This window comes from Myotis myotis, unplaced genomic scaffold, assembly GCF_014108235.1.
Source record: "Myotis myotis isolate mMyoMyo1 unplaced genomic scaffold, mMyoMyo1.p scaffold_m19_p_5, whole genome shotgun sequence".
NCBI classification, from domain to species: Eukaryota; Metazoa; Chordata; class Mammalia; order Chiroptera; family Vespertilionidae; genus Myotis; species Myotis myotis.
The window spans coordinates 107,924,986-107,937,830 of record NW_023416357.1 but is presented as its reverse complement, the minus strand read 5'-3'; the positions used below and the strand labels follow the sequence as shown (position 1 = coordinate 107,937,830).

General features: G+C 50.0%; 1 protein-coding gene across 1 annotated transcript in view; it reads left to right on the top strand.

Moving 5' to 3' along the window:
- The first annotated feature begins 7,566 nt into the window (after positions 1–7,566).
- SCNN1G (sodium channel epithelial 1 subunit gamma) overlaps positions 7,567–12,845 on the top strand; it is a 28,217-nt gene continuing 22,938 nt past the window's right edge. Inside the window, exons 1-2 of the mRNA XM_036309314.1 lie at positions 7,567–7,678; positions 11,159–11,506. Coding sequence (XP_036165207.1) covers positions 11,190–11,506 — 317 coding nt within the window. The 5' untranslated portion in view covers positions 7,567–7,678; positions 11,159–11,189. The remainder of the gene's footprint in view (positions 7,679–11,158; positions 11,507–12,845) is intronic.

Genomic DNA, 12,845 nt, shown 5'->3' with positions numbered 1-12,845 from the left:
TAGCTGAGTTACAAATAAGTACTAGAAGTGGATTTTTTCAGATGATGAAGGCTAAAATGTAGGATGGGCAAGGGCTAAGCAGGTGGCGGATAGGGCAGCGAAAACCCTTCTGAAACAGCTGAAAAGTTGGCAAGGATTTTCATCTATTAGCACAAATACTGGTCAAACTCTCTCCAGATTTTTATTGGCTGCCCTTTCTGGAACCAACTATGGCCATAGAGAGAAATGTTGTGATTGGCGCTGAGAATGGGGTTCCTACCAGAATCACATGGACAAAAAGTAAGGGAAGCTGATTCCTCAAAGAAAAGGGTAGATTCTGTTGCCAGGAGAAAGTAGAATGGATTTCATGCAGGAGAAACAGATTCCATCCAGAACTCTCCTGTGATGGGTCATCTTGTGTGTACTTTCAATAAGCCCCATCATCATAGGTAATCTGTGCATGTCTCTTGATCCTTAAAGAATCTGATTAATTTTAAAAAGTTTCTTGCCCAGCCAGCATGGCCCAGTGGTTGAGCATCGATCTATGAACCAGGAGGTCATGGTTCAATTCCTACTCAGGGCATTGTCTGGGTTAGGGGCTCGATCCCCAGTAGAGGGTATACAGGAAGCAGCCAATCAATGATTTTCTGTCATCATTGATGTTTCTATGTCTCTCTTTCCCTCTCCCTTCCTCTCTGAAATCAATTTTCCAAACATTTCTTTAAATGTTTCTTACATTAGGAAAATGATGCTACATTGGTCAGAAGCATGTGTGCCCTCTTGGAGAAAGAAAGTATCTTGGAAGATAGATGTAACCAAAAACCAAGGACTTACAGAGAAGCCACATCGAGCCTGGTAGGAGATGGGGAGGTTTGAGAGGGCTGGCCCAGCACCCTTGGGCAGTAGCTGAAGTTCTGGAGGGATATCTCAGCTATGGGGGGTTCCCCCTAAGAAATGTGGGGTCTAATCACCAAGCCGAGCTCCCCAGCCCAGAGCACCAGAACCAGGAAAGGCACCCACATAAGATCTGACTGTGAAAAGCAGCAGGGCTTCTGTCCACCAGGGAGAGATGGTGAGAAATGCAGGCGCCCTCTTGAAGAGCCAACACACAAAATTTTGTTTGCAGCTTCTCACCCTGGGGTTTGGCAGAGGGAGGGCAGAGCAGACTAAAGCTGTGTGAGGAGAGTCGGGTTGGTGGCTCTGGGGAGGTCAGCTGCCAGGATCCCTGTGCTGAGTCATTCCCCCATGCTGCAGACGCCATCTTTCTCAGACAGAGCATTCCCTTCCATGCAGCATCAGCCTGGGGGAAGCAATAGCCCCACCCCTTGGAAGCCCTCTCACCCCACCCTGTGGAGCTCACACCCTGCTGAGTACAGCCCCTGGCCCTTTAAGTGACAGCCTAACAGGCAGCCTGTAGGCAGAGGCGGGTCTCTGGGTGCTTTGAGACTTTTGCTGACCTGCCCTGGGCCCTGTGCTGGGAAAAGCAGACCTTGGTGCACAGCTAGGTTCTTTCCTCACACACCCAGCCCCAGCAGAGGGAGCCATAAGCCGTGGATTGCTAATAGCTCCCAACAGGTTGCCCTGGGCCAGTCACAGACAGCGCCTGGCATTGGCCTGCACCGGAGTCCCTCTGAAGAGGCCCAGAACCAATATACCCAGTGGCCATCTTCAGACAACTACAGAGCAGGGTCCAACTAGCTTCAGAAGCAGCACATCCACAGGGAGATCTCAGCAGGCACCAAACCTGCTGAGGCGATTCCCCTTCATGTGATCAGCATCTGCACAGCAGCCTGCATGCTGTGCTGGGGGCGAGCCTCACTGGCAGCCAGCCTGGGGTGGATCCCACGCACAAAAAAGCCAATGGCAATCAAGACTCAATTACAACAGGAGGGCCCACACAATGCACCCAGGGCCATTCTTAGAAAATATAGCCGAAGTTGCCTCTTTAATACGACAACAATTGACACTATTGCCCCCATGTAAGATTATACACACAAATAGTATACGGGTCACGGGTCTGATTAATGAATGAGAACAAGCATGTCAAACCCACAGCCTTCGGGCCGCATCCAGCCCACAATGAATATTTTTGCAGCCCAGCCAATATAACGGTATGTAAGAAACGTTTTAATAATACTTTTGTAACTTAATTTTTACAATATCCTGTTAATACATAATTATTAATAATAAACTACAATGTTCGCTAATGACTGATTATTATAATTGTGTTGCATTCATTTCCCTTACTCGCAGGCGCACCATTTCTCTCCACTAACACCAGCAGCGAATATTTTAGCAGCCGATTGCCACGTCATTAGTCTTGTACTGACTTGTTTGGTGTGCGTGCGCAACAGGAAATATTCCACTTTCAGAGAACAAGAAAAATAGGTTTATTTGCATTACGCTTATTAATTTGTGCAGTTATTCAGTGTCTGGTAAGTTAATGTTCAAGAAATAATATTAATTTTTATTGAAGTGTTCTATTATTTTATGTTAACGATTACTCATTTATTTCAGCCTTTTGTATTTAGCATGTCTCTATCAAAATAAACCTACGTTTCTATGAAAATTGAAGCTTTTGTTTTTTGCGGTCCACATAAACTTCAACCTTGTTTATTTGGCCCTTGTTAGCCTTTGAATTTAACATGCTTGAATTAGATGAGTCCTGGCCCAGTGTCTCATTCTTGGTTGGTTAGGTCATACACCAAAAGGTTGCAGGTTCGATCCCCAGTCAGGGTGCATATGGGAGGCAACCAATCAATGTTTCTCTCTCACATCGATGTTTCTATCTCTCTCCCTTCCTCTCTCTCTAAAATCAATAAGAACATATCCTTGCGTGAGAATTAGAATAAGTAAATACGAGTGACCTTTTATCATGCCGCCACCCCTCATGAGCCCAGCAAGTCACAGAAGACCTTGTTGATAACTTTTGGAATCTTACTGTTTTATTACATAACGAGAGGCCCAGTGCACGAAATTTGTGCACGGGTAGGGTCCCTAGTGGCTGCCAGCTGCCGGCTGGGGCCTCCCTTCCTGCGGTTGGCTGACCGGCCCCACCCCCAATCAGGGTGGGGGTGGGCTATTGGCAGTGGAGCCAGCCGGGAGGAGGGGCTGAGGGCAGTTGGTGGGCCGGCCCCGCCCCCTGGTCAAACTCCCGGTCAAACTCCCAGTTGAGGGAACAATGTGCATATTAGGCTTTTATTATATAGGACATCAATGTGAGCCTGGGAATTTGAGTCCCATTGAGACTGCAGCAAGATTTTATAACAAGATGCAGGTCCTGTAGAGATAATTTGGTAAACTTTGGGTCTTACTGAGATAGCTAAAGAGGTCCAGGATTAAAGACAGTCACAGTTCAAATTCCCCTCTTCCCTTTTAGTAGAGCAGGGTCCTCACTGATGTCATCTGGAAGAGAAAAAACATTGCCAGAAAATGTGTAGATCCTTCATCTGGGACTGGATTTGGAATACACTCACTTTAAGGAACAGAAGATGGCACCCCCCCACACACATCCATGTGTGAAGATAAAATATTTATCCTCTCTATTTGTTGGGACTCTTGGTTTCCAATGAGAGAAACTGAATTTAATGTATCGTAAGCACTATAGCAAATTTATTGGCTTATGTGACTAAAAAATCCAGGATGTAGACTCAGCTCTAGGTGGTACTGGGTGCAAAGACATGCATTTTATCATGAGAGCTGGAACCCTCTCCATCTCTCAGCTCTGCTTTTCTTTGTGTTGGCTTCATTCCCAAACCCCATGTGATAACCCCTTAATCATTTCTTGGTTTAGCTTTCACTAACATGAGTCTATTTCTGTTACTTGAAGCCAAAGGACTTTACCAAGGCTAATTCCAGTCCCAGAATTCCAGTAGCATCCCAAAAGAAGGAGCTGATGTTGAATGTTCATGGTTTTAGTGTTCTCAGAAGGTGGCCCCTGCTGGTGGCATTTCCTGGGCTCGGAACTCTTCTCTTCACGGCTTACAGGTGAGGCTGAGCCTGGCATTGGTCCCAATGGTCCTGAAATGCATGGGTCTTTCAAGGCTTCTGGCTGAGTGAAGTGTGTCAGTTATCAATGCCACAGCAACGCTGCGCCATGGGTGCCACTGGGGGGTCGGTTAAGCGATTCTGCTTATCTTGCTTGGGTCTGATATATAGAAAACAGCGAAGGAGGAACTGTAGGGTAAGGAAGTTCTGAAAAGATGGGAAACTTTGCGATTTTAAATGGGCAGACTTGAAGGAGGCAGGAGGACGAGTCATGTGATTATCTGGGTGTGTGTATGTGGAGAGAGGAATTCAAAAAGAGTGAGCACCAGCAGCAAGCCCTGGGTCAGGATGTGCCAGTTATAGTCCAGGAACAGCAGGAGGCCAGTGAGAGAGAAGCGGAACGAGCCAGAATAAGAGTGGTGGGAGGTAACAGGGTCCGGCACAAGGCCATGCCAATGGCTGTAGGGGCGGCTTTCACTCTGAATGGCGACATCATTGAACAGGTGTAAACAGAGGAGTGACGCCGGCCGGTGTGGCTCAGTTGGGTGAAGTGCCATGCCATGCACCAAAGGGTCACCAGTTCAATTCCTGGTCAGGGCACATGCAGGAGGCAACCAATTGATGTTTCTCTCTCACACCGATGCTTCTCTTTCTCTCTCCCTGTCTCTCTCTCTCCCTTTCTCTTTCTCTAAAATCAATAAAAACATATCCTTAGGTGAGGATTAAAATAATAATTAAAAATAAATAAGTACATTTAAAAACAAAACAAAAATAAATAAACAGGGGAGTGACATGATCTGACTCTAATTTGATAGGATCCCTTTGGCTGGTGTGTTGACAATAGGTGTGGAGAGGGAAGACTAGGTCGGAGGCCACAGCAATGAGCCAGGTGAGCGATGGTGATGGACTGAGCACAGTGGTGGCCCCAGAGGTGGTAAGAAGTCGATTGTAGGTATGTGTTATAAATATGGACACTGATGCTTCTAGAGGGAAGGCCGCTGCCTATGGTCTATGATGACAGAGTGGTTCCGAGACAACACCACTCTGTACCCAAGATAGTTTTGGCAATTTTGGTTGACTATGCCTGGCACATACATCTTGGTAGAAGGCTTGCTGCCTATGGCCCACAAAGTGAGGGGCTTCTCTCCGTCTCAGCCATTCCAAAGACCTTTTGCCATCCCTGTGGGGGAGCTGGGAGGATGAGGATTGGTCCCGCTCACAGCAAGATTCTCACCCAGCTCTGTAGATAAGTGTGCAGGCTTTCTAGGGCAGCAGACTTGGATGCAATCTTAGTCCTACCACTACTGGTACTTACTGGGAAACAAACGGTAAACGTACTCTCTCTGCGACTCAGTCCCCTCACCTGTGAAAGCGGGTAACTCAGTATCCAGAGGCAGTAATGGCATCGTGGAAAAGCAGAAGTCAGAACTGAGTTCATGAAAGAAACCAGACACAAAAGAGTATACACTGTGTAAGCCCTTCCTATGGAGTGTAAACCCACGGTGCCTACGTGGGAATGAGTAGGAGGGGGCCGAGGGAGCTTCCTGGGGCAATGTGTTGACTGGGGTGATGGTGTACATTTACCAAAACTCATTGAACTGTACCCATAAGGTCTGTGCATTTCACTGTACGTAAATTTTAACTTGGTTTTTAAAAAGAAGATAATCCAGCCTAAATCCACTCCATCCAATAGTGGCATAGATCTGATTTCACATCTTATCCCTGTCTTTAACTAGCTTACCATCTTTTAAAAGCATTTATGGCACAGGTGATATATATATATATATGTCACCATTAGAGAAAAAAACACCTATAAGAAAAAAAATCACATGTAAGCCTATCCCAAGAGATAACATCTTTTAAAAAACATTTTTATATATATTATTTTATTCTACATACTGTTTTTGTAGCCTTCTCTTTTGTCTATTTTGTTGTGTCAATTAAACAGGGTAAGTACATTGACAGTAAAAAAAAAAAAACCCACTAGTAGGAATTTATCTCAAGGAAATAATCAGAGACATACATGAAGATATTATCTAGACTAGAGAATAATTTATATTAATGCAAAATTGGAAGCAATCTTTAAAAATATTAATAGATTGATTAAGTAAGCTATGTGAGTTGAATGCTTACCTACCAGTAAGTGTGCATATATGTACAAGGAAAGTTACAATATATCATGGAGTGAAAAAGCTGGCTTTATTTCTTTAAAATGAGAATATAACTGTGTAGTGCATTGTCATTAAAACAAACTTAAAGAACAGTGTATACTTCATAGTCTCAATACACATAGGAATATATAAATAATAACCATGCTCATTTACTGGGGTTGCATATTACAGAAAGACTTCCATTTTCCCTTTATTATGAGCTCTTTACAATGTGCATGCATGTTGGACTAAGCAGTTGAGATTTTTTTGCCGGCTTTTCCCCATGATCATCCTCCCCATTGCGTGACCATATTGCCCATCCTCCTCCTCGATTTTTTCCCCTTGGGTCATTGTATCATTCAGTTTCACCCATTGCTCTGATGGTTTCTTCTCCGTTTCCACTTCTCTCCCTCTCTCTCCCTCCCTCTCTCTCTCTCTCTCTCTCTCTCTCTCTCTCTCTCCCTCACTCCCTCTCTCTCTCTTCCTCCCCCACTTCATTCTCCTGCTCCCTAAAAGTGCTTTCTCTAAGACTGTACTCCCAGCCCAGATATCTTCTCGGCCACATCTATCTCCATGCCATTTCCTACATGCTGAGCCCCTCATCTAGGTCTCCAGCCCAGACTGCTCCACAGAGCTCCACCTTCCATCTGTCTGCTACGTATTCCCATATGTCCTACTGGTACTCGAAATAATGAGCTTTTCTTTAAATTACCCTCCAAAAATCTGCACCACTTTCCACTCACCTGGGCAAGTAGCCCTTGTTACTCAAAGTGTGGCCCTCCAACCAGCAACAGAAGCGTCACCCGGGAAGTCAGAAATGCACGTTTCCAAGCCCCGCGCCCGCTAAATTAGAACCTGCATCATAACATGATCCGCAGGTGATGGGATGCACAGGTGAGGCTGAGACGCTCTGAGCGGGAACAGACGCTTTCCCCTCGCGGCTCCTGTTTCCTCGCTACTCTAAGGGACTGAGCCCGAGGTGGCGCTATGGTCCCTCCCAGTTGCAATCTTTTAAGCTCATTTCTTGTAGATGTACGCTGAGCCCCTGTAAAAAGGCAGCTGACGAGTCAGAGGATGAGCGGCCTGGCTGAGCCGCTGTGGCCAGCAGCTGGACTCAGGTAGCCAGGGCAGGAGGAAGCCCTAGAGGAGCCTGCTGGGGGTCCCGGTGCTGGGGCAGCCTGGCAGCCAACCGGGCCCGAGTGCCTGGCGGCAGGGGGCGCTGCGATCAGCTGGGAGACGGTGCGCACCGGCACGGCCCCGGGGGATGCAGGGCGCCGGGTGGCCTCCGGGCGGCAGTAGGCACCGCGCTGTGCCCCCGGAAGGCGCACGCAGGCGGCGGGGCGCAGAGCGGCCGCAGGGTGGCAGGCGGCCCGCACAGCCCCGCCGCCCGGGGAACGCACCTGGGCAGGGGGGCGGGCCCGGGGCGGGCCTTGGGGGCGGGGCCGGCGAGGCTCACAAGAGCCGGCAGCGGCGCCGCCGGGAGATGCTCGCGCTGTACCCGGAGCGGAAAGGAGCGCGCGGATCGCGCACCTGCTCGCGCCGGAGCCTTCGGACCGAGGGAGGTGAGCAGCCGGGTCAGGTCGCACAGCCGGGGGGATTCAGGCGCCGGAGCGGCCGCGGGGTCCCTGGCTTCCTGGACGCCGTCCGCGCGCCGGGTGGCGGTGCCGGCCCCCGCGCGGGGCTGCCTCCGGGTGGCCGGGATGCTGACCGTCGCAGGTCAGTGGGGATCCAGCTCCCTGGCGTCTGCCTGTGCTGTGCCCCGAGCACACAGCTAACGAGAGGGGACTCTGAGCCGCTCAGAAACCGCGCCGGGGTCCGGGGCGGCGCCTCGCCTCTCGCCCTGCACCTGCGCAGCCTCTTCCCGGTCCCGGAGAGACGCGCAGACCTGCCGCGCTGCTCCTCTCGCCCTCGGTAGCGTCTTCTCTGGGGCGGCTGTGGTTGCAGAGAGAAGCAAACCCTCAGTGTAGCGGGTTGTTAATTCCCTCCCGGGGCTCAGCCCCGGCTGTCCGTGGGCCGCAGGACAATGCCTGGTGGCTCTGCTCGGGGTGGGCAGGGGCTGCACCCTCCCTGCCCCCCCAGGAGCTGAGGTCCCCTGAGGCTCCAGTTCCCTCATTGGTATGCGGTAGGCGAGGTCAGGAGTGGGCGGGAGTCACCGTCCTGAGCTAGGACCCTGGAATTTTAAGGAATCTTTCCTACCTTTTCGACCTTGGGCAAGTTACCTCACCTCTGTGCACCTGTTTCCTCCTCTGTGCAGTGGGGATAGTACTTGTTAGTACTTTATATAATTATAGTGAGGATTCAAGGATGTAACGTGTAAAAAGAGTTCAGTGGGATGTCTGGGGAAAGAGTAAGGGATCAATAAATCATAGCTGCTATTATGGTTGTTATTATTATTATTATTGTTATTATTATTATTATTATTATTATTATTATTATTATCTGAGGACTCCTGGGTTCAAATCCCAGCTCAGCCACTGTCTAGGGCAGTGGTTGGCAAACTCATTAGTCAACAGAGCCAAATATCAACAGTACAACGATTGAAATTTCTTTTGAGAGCCAAATTGTTTAAACTTAAACTATATAGGTAGGTACATTGTTATTAGCTTAATTAGGGTACTCCTAAGGCTTAGGAAGAGCCACACTCAGGGGGCCAAAAAGCCGCATGTGGCTCGAGAGCCTCAGTTTGCCGGCCACGGGTCTAGAGTGACCTTGAGCAAGCTGCTAACCTGCCAGTGTGGGCGTTGTTGTATAATGGGGGAATCTGGTGCGCACTCGGGAGCCGTAGAAATGGAATGTGTGGCTACCTGTAAAGTGCTTAGAAGAGGGCGTGCTGTGTGTCAGGTGCACGTCCTCCCACAACATCCCATTTAGCCGCGCGGTCGACCTAATAGCAGCTGCAGACTTGTTTGCTGTGAAGTTGAGATATTATTTGTGCGAACATCTATCTGTTTTGCGATGGGCAACGTGGGCCTCCTTCCTTCCCCTGTAGTTTCATGGACATTGGCAGGTGACCCGCCGGGCCCTGGGTCAGTTCTGGGGGGCTAATGGGACAGGAGGACCCCAGGCGTTGTCTTCAGTGAGAAGAAGGGTTGGAGACGGGAGCTTTCGGAACCACAGTTTCTGGTGAACATTGGCAGAGCCAAAAACCTTTTAGGTGGCAGGAAAAGGAACCTCTACTTAAAGCTTTTTTTCTTTCGATTTTTATATCTAGGTTTTAAAAACAAACTGTTACTAACATTTTTGCCTTTGGATTTTAGTGAGAGAGGAGGTGGGATGGGCAATATTTTATTAAATGACAAAATAAATTCTGTTCCCTTTGCCGAGAGTCTAAGAGCATCATTCTGAGGGTCCAAGGTTTTCCTCCTCCCAGCAGGATCAGGTCTGTCAATGGAGGGTTCGGTGTGGTCTGTCGGCCCTGGACCTCTCGCCCCACCCCCAGCACTCTAATTCCTTTACATCAAGCATGTCCAATTCAAAGGCTAACACGGGCCAAATAAGCGAGGCATGCTGCCCGCAGGCTGCGAGTTTGACATGCTTGCTTCACATCACAAACCTGAAACCCTCTAGCATCATGAGTATGAATGCCTCCAAGTTTTGCCCTAGCTCTAAACTTTGGACAATATCCCATGGGTTTAGTGGGGAGAAATAACTCAAGTCCAGAATCCTGCCTGAAGAATTTGATGGGCAAAGGAAGGTCCTTGCCGAAGACACAGGCCTTGGGTAGCCTGGGACCACCCTGTAAATCCTAGAGTATGTCCTCAGTGCCTCTGCCCCCTACGGCAGTCACAGGGGACGGCATGTCCACATGCTCTCCTCCTTCACACCGGTGGGCTGTGATCACATTACCCGCCCAGTGACTGGAAGTCAAATAATTCAGGATCGCTTCTCTTTCCTTCTCACTTTAGCCCCAGGAGCTGCTAATTCACTGCCGTGGGTGGAGGCAGCACCCAGCACAATCCCGGCCCTTCGCAGGCACATACCCTGGTTCTAATCCAGCTCCTCCACTCAACTGCCTGTGCGACCTGTGCAAGTCACTCATTCCCCCTCTGTAGCATGGAGATAAACAATAGTATCTGTAAACCTGCTTGTGGGATTGTTAAAACATGAGATGAAATATACATAGATTATGTGTATATATCGAGAAAGACTATATATTTATAAGACTTATGATACTACATATAATTATGAGGTGACCGTAGGTGTGTGTATATATATGTTATCCATTTCTAAAAGGAAAGTTATTTCACATCGTGAAGTTTCTGTAATTGAGATGCATCATGGACATAGATGAATGTGGTAATTTGCATTCCAACACTCTTCCCCAAACGAAGCTGTTATGAAATCAATGTGTATTCTATCTTAGAATCAAGGAAATGGGGCACAGCCCCTGGCAGATATTAAGTGGCCAATAGTTGTAGGTATTGTTCTAGTAGCAGCCTTAGAAACACTAAGAGCTGGGCTGTAAAGGGAAGAAATGAAGCAGAAACGAAACAGAAACTCTCCACTTTCAGTAAAACGGCAGAAGGGCGGGAGGATCTGGCAGGAAGGGGCTGAACATGATCTAAGGGGATGTCGGGAAGTTCTCTTGGGAGAGTTTATCTGTCAGAATCAGTGGCAGGTGCTTGCTCTGTGCCAGCCCCTGCGCCGGGCACCAGGGGGCAGGATGAGCTAGGACGGCTGCCCTCCCAGAGGCAACCCGGCGCAGGGGGCAATCCTAGAAAGCATGGCAGGCGCTGCAGGGCTGACCCGCGGCTCCTGCCTCGAGCACCAGGTGAAAGTTTCTTCAAACCTGTCCTGTGAACCGCAGGTGAACCCTCCCCGCCCCCACGCCCTGGGCCGGGGCGCAGGTAGGGAAGGCAGCTCTTTGGCAGCTGTGGTGCCCCAAACACAACCATCCTGGAGAGGGGCCAAGGCCTCAGCGCAGGCTGTCCAGCCCACAGAGGGACGAGGGGAGGCGGCCTCAGGGCACAAGGGCACCTCCAGGGACACGCCAGTGGGCCGGCGGGTGTGAGCTCACCAGCCCTTCTTCTCTGCCCGTCCAGCCTGCCTGCTTGTCCACGTGCCATCCTCGCCATGGCTCCTGGAGAGAAGATCAAAGCCAAAATCAAGAAGAACCTGCCCGTGAGGGGGCCGCAGGCGCCCACCATCAAGGAGCTGATGCGGTGGTACTGCCTGAAGACCAACACCCACGGCTGCCGCCGCATCGTGGTGTCCCGCGGCCGCCTCCGCCGCCTGCTCTGGATCGTGTTCACGCTGACCGCGGTGGCGCTCATCTTCTGGCAGTGTGCCCTGCTTGTGCTCTCCTTCTACACCGTCTCTGTCTCCATCAAAATCCACTTCCAGAAGCTGGATTTCCCCGCAGTCACCATCTGCAACATCAACCCTTACAAGTAAGAGGCAGGGCAGGGTCTGGTGGGGCAGGCCCTCCTAGAGGGGGCCCTCCAGCCTGCAGACGTGCTCTGTGGAAACTTGAACTCGTTGCCAACGTTGGCAAATTGCCCTCTCCCAGCCTCTAATCTGCACCAGGTTTTCCCTCCATCAGCTGCTTCTGAGGATGGGCTGGCTCAGGGAACGCCGGGGGAGGCTGCAAGGATCAGTTTTGCTTGGGGGCTGGATCTGGGATGAGCTATCCCACACACACATGCACGCACATGCGCGCACACACACGCACATGCACACCTGCACGCACATGCACACCTGCACGCACACAGCTCAGCTTAGCCATGTCCCCTGAGCTCTCCGAGCTCACGCCCTCACTCTCCCCAGATGTGAGCTCATGGCTGACTCAGAAGTTGCACCCTGGTGACTTCCGGAGCATCTCAGCTGCCCCAAATTCTCACCTGAGTGAACCCAGCCCACTGTTTGAGGTCACTGGGCTCTGGGCAGAATCAGGCCTCGGTACTGCTCCGTCGGTACTGCTCCGTCGTCTGCCACGGGACCTGTTTTAAATGGGTCACCGGTGTCCTTCTTGGGATTCTTGAAAACTGATCTGTGAGGCAGATCAGAATCCGGCAGAATTTGTCCGAGCAGGTGAGGGGTGGGGAGAAGGGGAGCAAGGCAGGAAGGTTCTCAAAGGGAGCTACCTGGGCCAGGGTCATCTATGAGTAGATAGATGGCAAAGGTCAAACCAGCATCGGGTCTAAGACTCATGCTCCACCTCAAAGTCTTCTTTTCTTTCTCCACCCCCTTTCTTACTTTTTTTCCTGCTTCCCTCCCTCCCTTCTTTCTTCCTTCTGTTCATTATTTGTTCCCTAATCTTCTACAAATTGTAGTAGGATGTGGGGCATAGAACTGAGCAACCCAAACACAGTCTTTGTCCGAATGGAACTGATATTGTATTAGAAGAGTGAAAAGCTAACAAGTACAATTAACACCAATACAGCTAAGAATAGTGACCATTTCGTTAAATAGGCATAATACACTCATGGACTCTGCCTACTAACGCCGTGTTAGAGTTGGGGAAATGAGACATGGAAAGGCTGAGGGACTTGTCCAAGCTGACACATCCAGAACCAGGGCAGGGAACTGGAACCCAGGTGACTGGCTCCATTACTATGCACAGAACGAGGAGGAGGGGTGGGGGAGGAGGCCAGGATCATTTGGTGCTGTGAAGGGTGGTGTCATGTTTCAGTCACTTGAGTCCTGTATCATTCTTCTGTGTTCTTGGGCTGTCAAGGCAACAGTTACACCTCTTCCTTCCCAGCACTGACTCGAGGAGAATCAGAGGGC